The sequence below is a fragment of the Littorina saxatilis genome, linkage group LG12 (assembly GCF_037325665.1).
Source record: "Littorina saxatilis isolate snail1 linkage group LG12, US_GU_Lsax_2.0, whole genome shotgun sequence".
Taxonomy (NCBI): domain Eukaryota; kingdom Metazoa; phylum Mollusca; class Gastropoda; order Littorinimorpha; family Littorinidae; genus Littorina; species Littorina saxatilis.
In genome coordinates this window covers 48,052,280-48,071,100 of record NC_090256.1, presented here as the reverse complement: position 1 = coordinate 48,071,100, position 18,821 = coordinate 48,052,280, and the positions used below count along the sequence as shown (strand labels likewise).

Sequence of the window (18,821 nt, the reverse complement as noted above, 5' to 3'; positions counted from 1 at the left end):
TCCGTCCGTCCGGACGTCCGTCCGGAAAACTTTAACGTTGGATATTTCTTGGACACTATTCAGTCTATCAGTACCAAATTTGGCAAGATGGTGTATGATGACAAGGCCCCAAAAAACATACATAGCATCTTGACCTTGCTTCAAGGTCAAGGTCGCAGGGGCCATAAATGTTGCCTAAAAAACAGCTATTTTTCACATTTTTCACATTTTCTCTGAAGTTTTTGAGATTGAATACCTCACCTATATATGATATATAGGGCAAAGTAAGCCCCATCTTTTGATACCAGTTTGGTTTACCTTGCTTCAAGGTCAAGGTCACAGGAGCTCTTCAAAGTTGGATTGTATACATATTTTGAAGTGACCTTGACCCTGAACTATGGAAGATAACTGTTTCAAACTTAAAAATTATGTGGGGCACATGTTATGCTTTCATCATGAGACACATTTGGTCACATATGATCAAGGTCAAGGTCAATTTGACCCTTATGAAATGTGACCAAAATAAGGTAGTGAACCACTAAAAGTGACCATATCTCATGGTAGAAAGAGCCAATAAGCACCATTGTACTTCCTATGTCTTGAATTAACAGCTTTGTGTTGCATGACCTTGGATGACCTTGACCTTGGGTCAAGGTCACATGTATTTTGGTAGGAAAAATGTGTAAAGCAGTTCTTAGTGTATGATGTCATTGCTAGGTTCAGGTCAAGCATGTGAGTCGTATGGGCTTTGCCCTTCTTGTTAGAAAATATAATCATCGGAGCCACAAATCTTCACCGATGGCTTGCTGATAACAAGACTGAGTGTAAACTAAGCATACATGTGTGTTTTCTTAAACTCACGTGACCTCAAACCAAATCAACGTGACCTCCATCGAAAAACGTTGTCTACATGCCAGCGATTATTTCCGCAACAAATTGTGAACTCCGCGAAGAGCTCATTAACATTGATTTTTTAAAGAAAGGGGTATCATAATGTGCTCGCGCTGCATAATATACTCATCAGAGTTAGTTGTTTGTCCCGATTGCAGCATATAAAGCCATTTGGTAGCGTGGAAGTTCGGAACATGCTCCGGATGTTGTGAAAATAAAGCTTGTCCGAGGTAAAGGGGCTCTCACTCTTCCAGACCGCTAAAAATCCTGACAGAGGTATTTTCGAAAATAGCATATTAAAACTGCTTCCACCTGTAACCGTCTGGCATTCCTGCAACAGACTTTCCCACACTTGTTGGTACAAAATGTCAACTGCAGACTCCAGAATGAGCCCTGTGGAAGTGGCATATCACATGCTAAAAGAAGAGTGATTGTTTAGAGATCCATTCAGTGTATGAGAGGGTGTGCACACACTGACACAGGCATTAGAAATGCACTTCCTTTATTTTTGGAAGCATGCATGCACATGCCAGCCCTTGAGTGCTTGTAGTCTGGGGACCTGCATTACTGTATTTAGATTAAATCCCCAACTGCCTCGCAGCTCATACAGTTTTAGCATGCCTCCTCCATGTAACTTTGTCACTGTTGTCTTTGAAGCACGATGACACAGGACTTCTTCAAGGCAGAAAACACAAAGCGCTATGATATTCCACTGACTCACCTGGACTATGGCTACGTAAGGGAATGCAACGATGTCAAGGAGCTGGAGAAAATTCTTCGGATCCTAAGGTATGTTCACAGTCATTGAGTCATAGCTCTGTCACAGCTAGCAAAAATATGTGCAGCGAATGCATCTCGCAGTCACCAAATTCTGCGTATCAACTGCAGGAGACGCACTTTCTACGTTTTGACATACTGTGGTTTAGGAATAGCTTTTGTGTTGGATGTTATGAAACCTTGATCTGATGCCAATTGCCACTTCTGTAGTTCTTTAATTTTAAATATGGTTTGTAGATCCATTTTTTGCTGACTTCTTGTCTCATGATTTGAACCAACATTTATTTTAAATCTTGGGGTTTTTTTTCGTAAAGAGTTGCTTTTTATATGCTAGCTGTGTTTATTAAAAGTACTTTATATGTTTATCTTTTAAGGTCTGAAAGCTATCCTCCGTCATGTGTAATGCAGGTAAGCTATAAGGTTATTTTCGGTACACTAGCTAAACGAGGAACAGTGCTAGCATGTCAAATTCCCCAGCAATGGGATCATAAGTGATGAATCAGAAATTAAATTAAATATGTGCTGTTTGTAAACACAGGTCTGGAGATGAAGGCTGCTTCCCGGACCTTGAGCGGGAAACGGAGGGACGACTGGAAAGTCTGAATCCAAAGAGGTAAAATTGGACTTTTGTGTAAATGAAAACTTGTTTGTTTACTGTGTAAGCTTCCTTTGAACTGTATACTTCATGTTTGGAAAATGTACTGCAATAAGACTGTAAAGTTATTGTCCAGAGTCATAAGAACACTGACTATGTTGCTGAAAGGGGGATTTTTGGCAATGACTTACAGTATAATGGAATGGAACTGGCAATGCAGGCATGAGCAAGTTCCAGAATTTTCACTCGCCTTGTGGGCTAGTGAAATTCAAAATTGGCTAGCCCACAAACAAATTCACTCGCCCACAAAAATGAGTTTCCAAAAAACAAAACGATTCCATCCATTCAATCGCCTGTACCGATCGCATCGTGTCCCCCCCCTCGGTGTCTTCGCCCTTTTTGTTTGAGTTTACCCATTTTTTGGTGTTTTGTTGGTGAGACTGAGACTTTGATGTTTCGAGTGCACGTATGTTTTCTAGCTTAAATTTGTCCGTACCAACAACGAATGGCCCCTTTCTCTCCTTCTCAGAAGCGGCATGCTTTTTGCAAGCAGTACACAACATGACGTTTTTTACCCGATCATAGTTTAGCCAGTCTGACTGAGTCTCTCTGCTCACCAGTCAGATTTTGTATAGTTTGCCTAGAAGGAACGCTTCCTCTGTCCGGAGTCATACTTTTTTAATCTCTCGGACTCCGTTCCCTCTCGTGTGGCTTTTTTTTGGGGGGGGGGGGGGGGGGGGGGGGGGGGGGGGGGGGGGGGGGGAGGAGGCTGGCAGTTGTCCAAGTATTTCTACATGTTTACAGCTTCAGATCTGCCTAGGCTTCTGAGACACACGTGCTGCGTCAACAATTCTGATTGGTTAAAATCGCGTCAACGAAAAGTCCTGATAACCCTGAAATCATACAGTCATTCTGATTGGTTCATGGTCACTAAAGAGAATTTCCCGATCAGGTCAAACTGGAGCTCCGATCACATCTAATTTTAGCAATCGTAGATGACAACGTGCTTCACAACAGACAATCGTCGCTCGGAAAATGATAATACCACAGACCCAAAATTTACACTCGCCAAGTGGGCGATCATTGTAAGACTTTCTCTTCGCCCACACTCATTTCTGGTGGCCTGTGGCGAGTGGGCGACCGATCTTGCTCATGTCTGCGATGAGAAAATTAGACAAATAGGAGGAGATAGCATTGTGGATGGTAATGATACTCTAATCTGCATGCTTTACTCTATATTCTTCAAAATGATTTGTCTATTTTTTAATTTCATGGTTTTTTTCGTGTAGCCGTGTACTGAGGAAGGATAACCCACCCACGCGACTTGAAGACCTTGACAAGACAGAGAGGGAGAATCTCAGCCATGATATGGAGGTGAATTGCAATTTTCTGGATTTTATGGGGTGAAAATGTGAAAGTACTTGATTAAAAATAAGGGGGGGGGGGGGCAGGATGCGAACTCTAGTCTGTCTGGCTGGGAGCAAAAAGGATCGAGCGTTAATGATTACTGCTGTCATTAGTTACATTTTGAGAACTCAGACTTTATTCAGTAACATTCTGGAGTTTGTAGAATACACAGACTCTAACAAATCTTATTCAGGTCTAGCAAAGTTAAAGATGTGCAAAATGTCTTTTTTTTATTAAAACTGAATGGACAATAGTACCTTTTACACAGCATTCTTCACATTCCCACGGTAAACAGCAGCCTTGATCCTTAGCAAAGGATCACAGGCAGGGCCTCAGATCCACATCGGACATATGAGGATATTTTTTTTCAAATGTCCTATACATTTTTCATGCAGGAGGACAAATGTCCTATTGTTTTTGTCACAAAGTGGTCAATGTCCGATTATTCTATCATTTGATCCGGACATCGTCAGTACTTCTCAATTTACAGTAGTTTGAAATTGAATGCTAATTTATCGATGTATTGCGAAGCGATGTGTAGCAGACGAAATTAGACACTTTGTGCCTCTAGTACCAAAGAGTTTCCAATGCTGACAACTCGGAATGCTCGAAGCCAGTTGAGAGTTGCCTCCCTTCGCGCTTTCCCCGAAAATAACAAACATGCCGCCTAAACGAAAACTGATCCCAGAAAAGGGACAGAAGAAATTACACTTCAAGTCCCTTCCCTCATTATCTGTCAGTAGCACGGAAACTGAGCTTCCTCCAGCCCCAGAGCAGTTACAGCCCGATCGCCCAGGTGAGAATGTCGATCGCGATAGTCAAACATCGGAGCCGAAGAAAGAAACTACCCCCTCCCTCACCCCCACGCGTAACTTCGTCTCAAGCTTGATGCGTGTGTACCTGGAGGGGTCAAAGGATGACATTCACAAGTCACAGTGGGTGGTGAAGATTGTTGAAAAGTGGACATCCACGAGGAAGCGAATGCTCTTCAGCAAAAGAAAGGAACCTAGCTGCATGTAGTTGAAGTTCAGAGACAGAAACACTGCACTGACTCGATGTAATTTATTTTATATTTTCTGTTACCTTTTTGCCAAGAAAAGTATTTTTGTTCTTTTACCCTCGTGCCAAGAAACTAGTCAAGTTTAATTATATTTACGTTTTGTTACAGGAAAAAAAATGTCCTATTGATTTGTTTTTGTTCAGGACAAATGTCCTATCACTTTTACATTGGCCAGGACATTTGTCCTATGCTACCTCTCATGGATGTGAGGCCCTGCACAGGTGTAAGATAACCTTGAAGTTTGATTCCAACTGTCAATCTTAATCTTCAGAATCAATGTGTAGTGATACAATATGCTCTTGCAGAAATGGAAGAGTGAAATGGCAAACAAGGAGGATATATTTAGCTCCAAGGTCGTAACCATGACACCCACAGCTGAGGATGAAGCATCTGCTTTTGATGATGATCCTAATCTGCCGCCAGTCAGGTCGGGCAAGGTCATCTCTAAGGATGGCAAGGTCAGTTTGGAAGACAGTGATATTTTTTTTTTTTAAAGGTCAGGGAGTTTTATATGTTTGGTTGTTTTTAATGTTTTGTTGTTGTTTGGTTCTTATTTGTTTTGTTTTTTGTTGGGTTGGGTTTGTTTTGGTTGTTTTTTGGAGGGGTGGGTGTAGGGGCTTAACAGGCAGAGTGTGGAAACTTAGAGGTGTTTGAAGTGTACCGTACTTTTCGGACTATAAGGCGCTGCCGTGTATAGGGCACACCCCCTACTTTTAAAAATAAAACTGAAAAAATCCTAGAATAAGGCAACGTCGTGTATAAGGCGACCCCACGATTTAAGTGAAAAAAAAAAAAGTATCGTCTTATAGTCTGAAAAGTACGGTAGATGAAATGTGGCATGGAAATGACAACTCTGGAGACGTCAATTGTCTGTGTGAGAGATATGTGCAAATCTTCCAGAGTGAATCTCTTCATGAATGATTGTCTGATGTCTCTGTCTAAAAGAAAGAAAGTTTTTAGTAGATCCAGATAAGATTAGAAATGTGAAGTTTCATAATATTTCAGGTGAAAGATGCTGCTGCCACAGCCTCTGAAAAGGGCACCAAGAAGAAAGTGATGCCGCGCAGTTACAAGGAATGGGACAAGTGAGTGTGCCTCTGTTTTTTTTCTACAGTGGAACCCCCCTTTACAGACCTCCAAAAATCTAACAGAGGGAGCCTTATTTTGTTTGTTTGCTTAACTGCATGCATGTCTAGTTGGAGGCCAGCGAGCTAACTGAACTTGCCCGAAACATATCCGTAAGGTTAGATCAGAAAGGGATTTTTTTTGGTATTGGTAAAGCATTGATCATGATGGAAAAGCCATACAAACAAAAGAGGCGGAACATGTATGATTTCAGTTGTCTCTAATGATATACTGATGTTCCTAAAAGAAGTATCATGCTTACCAGACATTTCTGGCATTTTACTTTCTTAAATGTGGGGAAAACAAACAGAAAAGAAAGCGCCAATTCTTTAGGTTTTGGTAACATATTTTGTATCAAATAAAAGCATTTGCTACGTTACAGGGACCTAATGCCTGCAGTGTTTGTGGGATGTATTCTTCTAGTTGTTAATGTGTACTAGTTTATTACTTTCATTTCCTTATCTGTTGATTATCTCTTTGTCTCCAGGTTTGACATTGACAAGGAGCTGGAAAAGGCGGAGGAGGAGCAACCTTCAAAGAAAAAGCAGGATAACGTGCCCTCTTCCTTTAAACCAGAAGGAATCTCACATAAAATTGACACAGAGGGTATGTCAAATGATCAGAGCATTTTAGTTATTTGAGACAGCCGTGCACCACATGTATAACTATTACATGGGTGGGATTCTTCCGGTATATTCCGGAAATCTGGATTCGTAATGTCTGTGGTGACAGGTTTTTTGTGTGTTAATTATACAAATCTTTCAGCGTCTGCAGGCCCCAAGACCCCCCCCCCTTAACATTCTTCAGGATTCATGACAGTTTTCAGTCCCGCCCATGTTATTAAATAAAATGTGTGTGTTCTGTAGAGAATGCAATGCAACTTATTGGAGGATAATCTTCTGTGGAATTGTTTTTCAGTCGTCTGTTTTGAAAATCAAGAGTAGAAACTGAAGACAGATTTATAAGAATCTTTTGGACATTCAATAAAAATAAATTGTATGTACAGTGAGCAGTGGCTCGAGTTGACATGAAATACCCACCATTCTGTGATGATGATGATGATGATGATGATGATGATGATGATGATGATGATGGAATTTTGTGTGTGCACCAGGTATGACAGTGGAAGAGAAGAGTGCCAAAGCTATGCGAGAAAAGGAAAAAGGCAATGAGGTAAAGCTGCTGGTGACATACCTTTCTCTGTGTGTGTGCGCATGTGTGTGGGTGTGTGTGTGTGCGCATACGCGTTTGGATGCATCCGTGTGTGTTTGCGTGTGGTTGCATGTACGTGTTTGTGTGTGTGTACTTGTGTGCAAGCACAGGTGAATGTATAAGTGTACATGCATGCCTGTTTTTACATTTAGTCAAAAAGTTTTGACTAAATGTGTTAACATAGAGGGGGAATCGAGACGAGGGTCGTGGTGTATGTGTGTGTGTCTGTGCGTGTGTGTGTGTAGAGCGATTCAGACCAAACTACTGGACCGATCTTTATGAAATTTTACATGAGAGTTCCTGGGAATGATATCCCCGGAAGTTTTTTTCTTTTTTTCGATAAATACCTTTGATGACGTGTTTTTGTTTGTTTGTTTGTTTGTTTGTTTGCTTAACGCCCAGCCGACCACGAAGAGCCATATCAGGGCGGTGCTGCTTTGACATATAACGTGTGCCACACACAAGACAGAAGTCGCAGCACAGGCTTCATGTCTCACCCAGTCACATTATTCTGACACCGGACCAACCAGTCCTAGCACTAACCCCATAATGCCAGACGCCAGGCGGAGCAGCCACTAGATTGCCAATTTTAAAGTCTTAGGTATGACCCGGCCGGGGTTCGAACCCACGACCTCCCGATCACGGGGCGGACGCCTTACCACTAGGCCAACCGTGCCGGTCTTTGATGACGTCATATCCGGCTTTTTGTAAAAGTTGAGGCGGCACTGTCACACCCTCGTTTTTCAATCAAATTAATTGAAATTTTGGCCAAGCAATCTTCGACGAAGGCCGGACTTCGCTATTGCATTTCAGCTTGGTGGCTTAAAAATTAATGAATGACTTTGGTCATCTGAAAATTGTAAAAAAAAAAATTTTTTTTTATAAAACTATCCAAATTTACGTTCATCGTATTCTTCATCATTTTCTGATTCCAAAAACATATAAATATGTTATATTTGGATTAAAAACAAGCTCTGAAAATTAAAAATATAAAAATTATGTTATGTTCAAAATTAAATTTTCGAAATCAATTTAAAAACACTTTCATCTTATTCCTTGTCGGTTCCTGATTCCAAAAACATATAGATATGATATGTTTGGATTAAAAACACGCTCAGAAAGTTAAAACGAAGAGAGGTACAGAAAAGCGTGCTATCCTTCTCAGCACAACTACTACCCCGCTCTTCTTGTCAATTTCACTGCCTTTGCCATGAGCGGTGGACTGACGATGCTACGAGTATACGGTCTTGCTGAAAAATTGCAGTGCGTTCAGTTTCATTCTGTGAGTTCGACAGCTTGACTAAATGTTGTATTTCCGCCTTACGCGACTTGTTTATTTCTCTCTTTGTATGTGTCTCTGTCTTCCTGCATGCACTTCTGTGTCTACATGTAAACAAATGTCAGCTTTATACTAACACTCACCTTGTTTGGAACACCAAAGAGCAATCTGACAGATTTTGCAATGAATGTACTTTCATCCTGTTACAGGCATTCCACGCACATGACTATGAGGAGTCTCTAGTGTACTACTCTCGCAGTCTTTCCATTGCTCCCCTTGCCGCTACCTTCAACAACCGAGCGCTTGCATGTGAGTCGCAATTGTCTCCCTTCCTGTTGAAAGTTTCAAGATTGTGTGAGGTTCCCCAGGAAATAGTCAATAGTCTAGTGTTAAAAAAAGTAATGTAATTATTATAGCATTAGTTTGATTGAAACAAATATTAGGATTTGTTATTATACCTTGTTTTTAGGATTTCTTATTATCATACCTTGTTTTTGAGATTTGGGTAAAGATGTTTAATTTGCAAGCTTCATTCTATTTAGTGTGAAAGTAAATTGATAGAAGATGAGATTGGGTGAGGGTGGGGGGTGAGGGATGTTGCAGGTGAGGGTAATGCGGACGAATCTGAGAGTAAAGTGCCTGTTTTGAAGACAACTTTGTCATGAACTTGATGTTTACCTTTTTTGGGGGACAGATTTACGCTTGGAAAAATGGAAGGAGGCAATAAATGATTGCAGCTCCGTTCTCAAGTCTGAACCTAAGAATGTCAAGGGTATGTCTTGTTTTCCTTTTCTATTTATTTGGTTTAATAAAGCACAGATGCAGCATTATTTGTGTGTAGAACTCTTACTAAATCATGGAATTGAAGCAGCGGACTTGATAGCAATTGATACAGATTCACCTATATGGTAAATAGAGAACCATCAGACTGAAGGGAACTCTTGTAACTCTTGAAACAGTTTCACATTTGAGGTACAAAATGTAACGCTTGCAGTTAACTATCAAACTTAAATTCAGCTACTTTCCAAAGATTTGGAAATGCATTTAAATACCATATATATATATATGTAGAAATCTTGTCTGTTCTGTATGATTCATGCTGTTCCTGTTACAGCTCTTGGAACAGTTTCACATTTGAGGTACAAAATGTAATGCTTGCAGTTTAGTATCAAGCGTAAATTTAGCTACTTTCCAAAGATTTGGAAATGCATTTGAATGATATATGTAGAAATCTTGTTCGTTCTGTGTATGATTGATGCTGTCCCTGTTACAGCACTGCTTCGGCGTGGAACGGCGCTGAAAGGCAGGCAGGACCTTGTTGCTGCACGCACTGACCTTGAGGCTGTGCTCGCCCTTGAACCCAACAACAAAACTGCTCAGGTACTGCACTGTGTTAGCCGAATTACGCAGCTCTTGTCAGTCAAAGCAAAGTGAATCGCTCTGATAAGGACTGTAAACCGGAATTGTTGGTCAATGATTAAATTACATATTCTTACCGCAATTCTCATAAATACATTGACTTCAATCTCACATGCTAGATGTCGAAACACTACTCAAATTACCTGCCCTTGAAAGGGTGGTAACCAAGCTAAAAAAACAGACGCCATAGCCGTTGCTATGCCCTGAACCCACTTGGTTACCCATAACCCCCCGCGCACCACGTGAGCGCCGGCATGGATTTTTATCATGGTGGGCAGTCAGTTGGGTGTTCTGATCAGACAGAGAGGTATTCGTCTCTGGGCGTACCTTGGTGGCTGGTTGATCTTGTATCAGAGTCATCAGCTTGCCAGCTGCACATTCAGATCGTGTTGAACCAGGCTCTTTTCCTGGGGTTCTCAGTAAACCAGGCAAAATTCGAGCTGTCCCCATCCCAGAGATTTTGACTCACATGCGAAGCAAAAGTGAGTCTATGTACTCACCCGAGTCGTCCGTCCGTCCGTCCGTCCCCCCTGTCCGTCCGGCCGTCTGTCCGGCCGGCCGTCCAGAAAACTTTAATGTTGGATATTTCTTGGACACTATTCAGTCTATCAGTACCAAATTTGGCAAGATGGTGTATGATGACAAGGCCCCAAAAAACATACATAGCATCTTGACCTTGCTTCAAGGTCAAGGTCGCAGGGGCCATAAATGTTGTCTAAAAAACAGCTATTTTTCCCATTTTCTCTGAAGTTTTTGAGATTCAATACCTCACCTATATATGATATATAGGGCAAAGTAAGCCCCATCTTTTGATACCAGTTTGGTTTACCTTGCTTCAAGGTCAAGGTCACAGGAGCTCTTCAAAGTTGGATTGTATACATATTTTGAAGTGACCTTGACCCTGAACTATGGAAGATAACTGTTTCAAACTTAAAAATTATGTGGGGCACATGTTATGCTTTCATCATGAGACACATTTGGTCACATATGATCAAGGTCACGGTCACTTTGACCCTTATGAAATGTGACCAAAATAAGGTAGTGAACCACTAAAAGTGACCATATCTCTTGGTAGAAAGAGCCAATAAGCACCATTGTACTTCCTATGTCTTGAATTAACAGCTTTGTGTTGCATGACCTTGGATGACCTTGACCTTGGGTCAAGGTCACATGTATTTTGGTAGGAAAAATGTGTAAAGCAGTTCTTAGTGTATGATGTCATTGCTAGGTTTAGTTATTTGACCTTGACCCTAAAGGTCAAGGTCATGTAAAGGTCAAGGTCAAGCATGTGAGTCGTATGGGCTTTGCCCTTCTTGTTCTACCTGGGCATGTCGTTCGACACTTTCTCTTGGAAGGTTCGTCCTTCACAGGAGAGAATAGAGCGTCTTTAGGCTCTTATCACTGCCAGGCTGGCATGACAGCAGACCTCTGCAAGGCCTTAGCCTTGATCCTCTGGCAGATGGAATCGGTGGCCATGCTGTTCCCTCTAGGGCGTTACCCTTGCTTTGCCCCCTCCGGGCTGAGACCACTTCATGGATGCGTCTCTGTCCGGATGGGGAGCCTACATTGGCAATCACAGTCTTGAGGCTGTGGACGTAGACTCAACTCCTTTGGCATCTCAATTGCCTGGAGTTAGGAGCAGTAGCTCTCAGTCTACTAGCCTTTCTCTTTGGCTATATGCAGGCATGTTCGGTTGCATACGGACAATACTTCTGTTGCTGTCTATGTGGACAAGCGGGGAGGAGCAAGTTCTCGCTCCCTGTCAGACAGAGTTTACGGGATTCTGATTTGGTGCCCTTTACACCAAATCAATATCTCAGGGAAATATCTCCCCGGCCGTCTCTATAATCGGGCCGACTCGCTCAGCAGGTCCTCTCAGGGCTTGCACACGGGTTGGGCCTTCTGCATACAGGGCTGGAGTTTGTGCTGTTTGTGTTACAGATCGTGGGTTATGACTCTGGTCTGGGTGCATGAAGCACATAGGTCCTCCACTTTCTCTGTGTATGCCCCTCATTGGCCTTCTTGGCCAATTGGTGTATAGAGCGGGGGTGCAACTCCTTAGCGCCCCGCTCTCAATCCAGGTGGTTAATCACCTCTGTTTCTTATCGGCTCGGGGCAGCTTGGCCTCTTCTCTGAGGTTCAGGCGTCTCGGCTATCTCAGCTAATTTGAAACAAATAGGCCCCTCTATCGATGTTCATGGCGCTTCTGCGGGCATGATCAAAGGACCTTGTTTTAAGAGGTTTAGAGGCGTACCCCTGTTCCTTTTTGGGATTTGTTTCTAGTTTTGGAATGGTTGCGTTCTTTGGCATTTTGAGCCCTTACTCTCGGCTCGTTTGCTAGACTTAACGCGTAGGACTTTGTTCCTCTTACTCTGGGCCTCAGCCCTGAAGGGCAGTGAGACCCATGCGCTATTGGGGTTACCGGAGGATGTAGCCTTGGAACATATTAATTCCGTTTTTCACGGCTTTTCGGCCAGATTTCCTTGAATCAGAAACCTGGTCAATCTCCTCTGGTATTTGATTCCCTCCTCTCGGGAGGATTCTCGCTCCGGGCGATTTGGATTTTCTAACTGTCTGGTTAGAGCTTTAAAATCCTTTCTAACTTGCGCCAAGTCAATTGGAACTAAGAGCCATAAAGCTCATGTTCTTATCTCTTTACACTATAGGTGAAAGAGACTTCTCTTAACCCTTAGGCTGGTTGTCGCGACATATGTCGCGCTACTTTACGTGTACTGTCACCTGGTTGTCACGACATATGTCGCGCTACTGGCTCAGTCTGTTTGGTCGGTTCCGATTACCTCCCATGGATGCGAAAACCTATATGACTGTTTTTCTTTATTTTTCTCTCTGTTAATTCACCAGTGGCTATGTAACATGTGTTACAGAATTGCACCAGTGTAAGGGTTAACTGACTCTCACAAGAGGTGTTGCTACAGTATAACCTGTCAAATAAGGACTCCCTTGGGACCAGTGAAAAGTGTCCTTATTCTGCAGGTGTCCTTATTTTACAGGTTCAAGCAAATGTGGTTGCAAAAAGGAAAGTGCTATATATATTGTATGTACATGTTTAAGCCTTTCCTCTGTGGTTCTTTTCTGAAAATCTTCCAGCAACTCTTGCTATCTTAACATTCATTGACACCTTTTTTCCAATCTACAAACAGTTATAAAACTTCGAAAATTCCTGTCAGTGTCACTGCCAGTCAATCTTCCCTTTGTGATATTTTTCTGAAAAACAGTGTGAACTCAGTTTACATTCACTGTCATCTTACTTCCTACTCACTGAAACCATAGAAACTTCCAACTGATCACCAGTTCATAGCTTTCAATTTTGTCCATGCAATGTGCAGGTTAGCTTGTTCTTTTCTTTCTGGCAAAATATTGTAAATCTTACCTGAATCAGAGGACCATTGATGGCAAAATTATTAGCACGCTTTGTTGAAAACCATTGGAAAACAGCATCATTTAGTTCCTCATAATCAGTTGCCTTCTTGGAAATCCACTTTTGATCTGCTCGACCGTCTCCCGATTGCCACAAAGCCATAATTTGTTCTCTGTCTATGCTGACTTTTGAAATCTGCGTCCTTCCACAGCCCAGCTCTTGCGCGATCGATCGACATGATTGTCCGCTCTGCAGCTTTTTCACCACAGACACTCGTTGCTCTAAAGTGAGAGCGTTTCGTTCCTTCCGCAACCTAGAAGCCATCGTGGTTCTTCTCTCTCTGTGTGGCATTCCAGTCGCTTAGGCAAAGTTTTGCCATCTTCTCTTTGGAGGTCTGATGACGTGTTCATTAATTTTTACCTCCTGGACATCTCCTGCTCTTGACTTGACGAGGCCTTTTCTTTGCCCTCGTTAGTTTCTGCAGGACAGGTTCTTTCAGGGACATAATTAAGTCCCTCCTCCTTTAGGAGCTATCTGCATTTATGAGAATTGCGGTAAGAATATGTAATTTAATCGAAAATTTCAATAATAAATTTCACCGGCACGGTTGGCCTAGTGGTAAGGCGTCCGCCCCGTGATCGGGAGGTCGTGGGTTCGAACCCCGGCCGGGTCATACCTAAGACTTTAAAATTGGCAATCTAGTGGCTGCTCCGCCTGGCGTCTGGCATTATGGGGTTAGTGCTAGGACTGGTTGGTCCGGTGTCAGAATAATGTGACTGGGTGAGACATGAAGCCTGTGCTGCAACTTCTGTCTTGTGTGTGGCGCACGTTATATGTCAAAGCAGCACCGCCCTGATATGGCCCTTCGTGGTCGGCTGGGCGTTAAGCAAACAAACAAACAACAACAACAAAATAATAAATTTTCATTTGATTAATATACTTACCCAATTCTGGTAGTTAATACACTCCCATCCATCCCAGCTACTTAATTTCCTACGGGTTTTTGAGAAGTCTCGAATGATTATTCCGGATGCCGGCGCTCACGTGGTGCGCGGGGGGTTATGGGTAACCAAGTGGGTTCAGGGCATAGCAACGGCTATGGCGTCTGTTTTTTAGCTTGGTTACCACCCTTTCAAGGGCAGGTAATTTGAGTAGTGTTTCGACATCTAGCATGTGAGATTGAAGTCAGTGCATTTATGAGAATTTGGTAAGTATATTAATCAAATGAAAATTTATTATTGAAATTTTCGATTTTTGTGGTAAGCCAGATCTGAAAGGCTACCCCTCTTCTCAATAGACGAATTCCGAATATAACTCTGTCGGCTTTGTATGGGTTGTGAAAGAGTGCATGCCCTGGCTTTTTACTCGGATAAACATGGGAGGGGCCAATTACAAGTGAGGGGTTTGTCGGAAACACGTGGACAGGAGCACATGTGACGTTATTTGTCAGAGGAAAAGCAAGGGTATTCACTCTTTCACAACCCATGCAATCCTGAGTTATTTCTGAAAACGTCTGTTTTAAGTCAATGATTTTTGTGGTAACCCAAATCTGATGTCTACCACTTGACTAAATTTAGTGATATTTTTCTTCGGAGTCTTGTCTTTTGCACTGTTAATAGATAAAGCGATGAAGTGTATGTGTCGTATCAAGACTTGTGGTTTTGTCCTCAGGACCAGCTCAAAGAGATTGAGAAGGTTGAAAAGAAAGCGATGAAAGAGAAAGAGGAACGCAAAGAGAAAGGACGGCGGATGATCATAGAGGAGGTGGAGGGAAGCGATGAGGAGAACAATGATGACGATGTCACTGAAGAGATCATCGTGGAGAAGCCGGAAAAGAAGAAAGGAGGGGCAACGCTGACGAACGGGCATGCTGAGGAGATGACGTCAATGGCTTCAGGTCAGGAAACGCTGGCTGAATCAGCAGAGGAAACTTCAGGTTTGTGTGGCGTCGTCTGAATTTAGTAGCAGTGCATGTTGAGTTGGTGTGAGTTTTGATTTTTTGTAAGCTTGTAAAATATTAAAACACATCAATATGAGCAACTATTACACACACACCTGCTCACACACAAACATACACACACACACACACACACACTCACACACACTCACACACACACACACACACACACACACACACACACACACACACACACACACACATTCTTTGACTGATGAACCTGCATATTGTGTTACGGTTTTGCTATTGGGTTTAAACTGTGGTTTAATCAATCGTCCGCTAGTACAATGTGACATAATCATGTTCAAAATCAACAGCAAGTTATGATGTGTTCATGACTTGCATTACTATGGCTGCACATGTGTATGCCTGAAGCCTGAGTTCATTCAGCTTGATTTGTGTTTCTGCATTTCACAAGAACGTGTGTTAACTTGAACTATCAATTTGATTCCTCATTACAGGCAGAGGTAATAAACCGTAGATACTCCCATTCATTACAAAAGACATTACAAATCACAAGTTTTTGCAACGCTTGTCTGTTCATATTTTGTCTTTTGTTTCTTAGCACCCAGCAAGGTCAAAAGTCAAGAGCCAAAAGAACAAGAAGAGGACAGTAAGAGCAAAGACAACACAAAGAAAAACAAAGACATCTGGACAGCAGAAGAAACACCACCACCTCAGCAGCAACAAACCGCAGCAGATGACAAGAAGCCGAAGCTGGTGACCACGTCCATTCTATCTGACCAGTGGCAACCCGTGCCTGGCACAAAGGGTCACAGTCACACACAGAAATCAGCGAATAAGCAAAAAGGTGCTGGGGACTCGGAAAAAATCAACGGGTCTCTGTCTTCTACAGAAAGCTTCGGCGATTCCTTGCAGAATAAATCCTGTGTGGAGAAAGTCGCAGAAGCTGTACAAAATGGACAAGGGGATGCAGCAGAGCCTGCATCTTCCAGTGAAGAAGAAGAGAGTGCTGTGGAGAATGAGCCTGTTCACTCGCGGCCAGTGTTCGTGCAAAGAGCGTTTCTTCCGAATGATGCGGGGCTGCGGGAAAAGGGTAACAACTTTTTCCGCTCCGGGCAGTACCCCGAGGCCATTAAAATCTACACAACGCTCATCGACAGGGTGAAGAAAGGTTAGTTGTGTTGACTGGCTTCCCCAGTGAGAAAGCCGCCCGAATTTCCATGAGGGTAACCTCACATGGACTATATAAATCCTTATCCTTAATGTTTTGTTGTAAATGTATGCCTTACTAGTCTGTTTCTCATAATTGAAGACGGATTATCTGTTTTTGTGTGTGATGATTTCGTTATGGTACAGAAGAACAAGCAGCTCTCGTTCAAGGAGACAGTGTCCTTAGTTTGACTCATCTGCTGACTAGTGTGCAATCTTGCAGCAGTAGGTGGTTACTGTAGAATAGTAGAGCACATGATGATATCTAACATCTGCTTCTTTTCAGCACCAGATCAGGTGGTCAACTTGTCACTGATCTACAGCAACCGCGCAGCATGCCACCTGAAAACAGGGGACTGTCAGTCAGCCATCTCGGACTGCACCACCTCCCTCTCACTGGTAGCCCACTCTGCTAAACCGCTGCTGCGCAGAGCTTCTGCTTACGAGACCATGGAAAAGTGAGTGGATACAGTTGAGCTTGCCTATAACGACAGCCAAAGGGATTGCCCAAAAGTGGTCATTATGGACAGGTTGTAAAGGTGAATTAAATTACATATCTTACCCAACTCACATATAGCAATTAACCCTAGTTCAGTGCTGGTAACGCTGTACGCGTCCCCTTGGTAACAAGGGAGACAACTCTAAAAAATAGTGACCAATACCCATACTGGTATCAAGGCCAGATCAATACTGAGTCTGTCTTCCGTATGCGTGCGCATACGCCGCCATTTGTATTCATTCCTACCTCAGCGCTCAGTCAAGTTGGTCGCTATTTTGTACGCTCTGGCTGTTGTACAGCCGTTGTCACTGAGTCTTTTGACTTTGTTACATTCCTCTTGGTTTTCTACTCTTCGTTTTGACTTCGCTACTATGTTGAGGTGAGATCTTTCCTTGTCTTTTCATGATTTTGGCCACAATTTGGACTTGTAAAAATTGTTTCAAAATTTTTTTTCTTGAGTCTTTTTGTCATGGCTGATAGTGCCAGGAAGAGGCATACTCCCAAACAGGTAGGTGGCTGCTGAGTCCTCTCCGTCTAAGAAAACGCCTAGGAAATCTAAACAAACCAGCCAGGCTGTTGTTTCTGTTTTAGAACTGACCTCCAAGAAATGTATTGATGTTTTGGTCGATTTAGCGGCTACCTCCATTTTGCCTGTTAGGTCCTCCTTGTCGTTCATGAAGATAAGTCTGTTAAAGGGACTTCCTCTTCTGGGGGTTCTGGTTTGGCTTTTGCGAACGTAGCTGCTTTGCTACTTTCGCTCAGTTCACAGGTTTCATCTTTGGCTGCGGAGATTTCTTCCACGAGAGCGGAACTTTGGGCTCTTCCTTCCGGGGTGACGGATATCGCCTCGCTGGCCAAGGTTCGCCCTTCTCCTTCCGCCACGGTCACGCACGCGGACGTTCATGCTTCACAGGATGCTGATGACCGTCACTTCCTTTCTTTGAGTGGTCCGTCTTCCGGCGTTCCAGTTCAGTCTAAAGGTATGTCAGCCACGCAAGTAACCGGGTTCTCCGGCCAAAGCGTGGCGCGTTCTCAGGAGAAAGTAACCCCTTTCGTGAGTCATGGGGGCGAAAGTTCTGATCTCTGGGCTGGCCAATTCCGCGCAGGCGGTCGGTCAGTTCAGGGTAAGGATCCTGAGGAACGAACGGAAGTCTTGGTGCACCCCGCCTTATCAGAAGATTTTGGCCAGGGTGTGCAGCTTCCACTTCCGCCCTGGGGGCAGGAAGAGGGCAGTAAAGCTGACTCCCCGTTGAACTATGGTAGTCAATGTGGGGGTCAGCTTCCGGATTGCACGGATGTGCATGAAGGGTGTACTGATGATGGTGCTTCCGCTATGGGGGAATGCACTGAATTCAGATTGCCACGGAAGCTGTCAAACGCTGTTGCGTTAGCAGCTGTAACGGCTTTCAAGTACTTTGAGGAAGGGGTGGTTGAGTCTAAGGCTCAGGTTGTCCCACCACCTTCCGCTCTCAGTGATTTCCGGAGTTCCAAGGAGGCAAAATGTCCTTTCCGGTTTCGGGAATCACCGTCTGTGGCCTTCGTGATGGCGAAAGTTCTGTCGGGATCTCTCCCCCAGTCGAATACTCAGAGCTCTACTGTGCCTTTGTTGTCACAACACAGTGAGGCACCTGAGTCGGCTAAGCCTTGGCTTGCTCAAGCTGATCAACAAGCTCCTTCTTGTTCGGCTAGCTTGCGGAACTTCAAATTGAGTACTCAGCCTATCACTCTGATTGAGGCTTTTGCTCTACCTAAGTCAGCTCTTCCGGTTACACCGGAACTAGCCACTCTGAGGGAGGATGGGTATATTAGGGACAGGCCTGTCCCCTGTACTGAAGCCTCCCTTTTGGCATTGGAGGAAACTGGAAGGTCTCTGTTGGAGTTGGCTTCCGTGTCGAAGTCTCTCCAGAGATCTTTGTCAAGGTCTATTGCAACTTCGCTTGATCCATTTGAATTTCGGTATGATGCTTCCTGGGAGGATGTGACTACCCTTTTGGCTACTTTGGCCAGGGTTTCGCAGGAACAGATGAATCTTTCCGCCAGACTGTATACTCACGCAGTACATTCTCGCA

General features: G+C 43.4%; 1 protein-coding gene across 1 annotated transcript in view; it reads left to right on the top strand.

Moving 5' to 3' along the window:
- LOC138982106 (sperm-associated antigen 1-like) overlaps window positions 1-18,821 on the top strand; it is a 39,787-nt gene that overhangs the window by 2,128 nt on the left and 18,838 nt on the right. Inside the window, exons 2-14 of the mRNA XM_070355329.1 lie at window positions 1,528-1,659; window positions 2,186-2,260; window positions 3,532-3,616; window positions 5,015-5,167; window positions 5,715-5,794; window positions 6,322-6,440; window positions 6,949-7,007; window positions 8,535-8,634; window positions 9,020-9,097; window positions 9,599-9,705; window positions 14,795-15,059; window positions 15,646-16,215; window positions 16,540-16,711. Of these exons, the coding sequence (XP_070211430.1) occupies window positions 1,532-1,659; window positions 2,186-2,260; window positions 3,532-3,616; window positions 5,015-5,167; window positions 5,715-5,794; window positions 6,322-6,440; window positions 6,949-7,007; window positions 8,535-8,634; window positions 9,020-9,097; window positions 9,599-9,705; window positions 14,795-15,059; window positions 15,646-16,215; window positions 16,540-16,711 (1,991 nt within the window). The 5' untranslated portion in view covers window positions 1,528-1,531. The remainder of the gene's footprint in view (window positions 1-1,527; window positions 1,660-2,185; window positions 2,261-3,531; window positions 3,617-5,014; window positions 5,168-5,714; window positions 5,795-6,321; window positions 6,441-6,948; window positions 7,008-8,534; window positions 8,635-9,019; window positions 9,098-9,598; window positions 9,706-14,794; window positions 15,060-15,645; window positions 16,216-16,539; window positions 16,712-18,821) is intronic.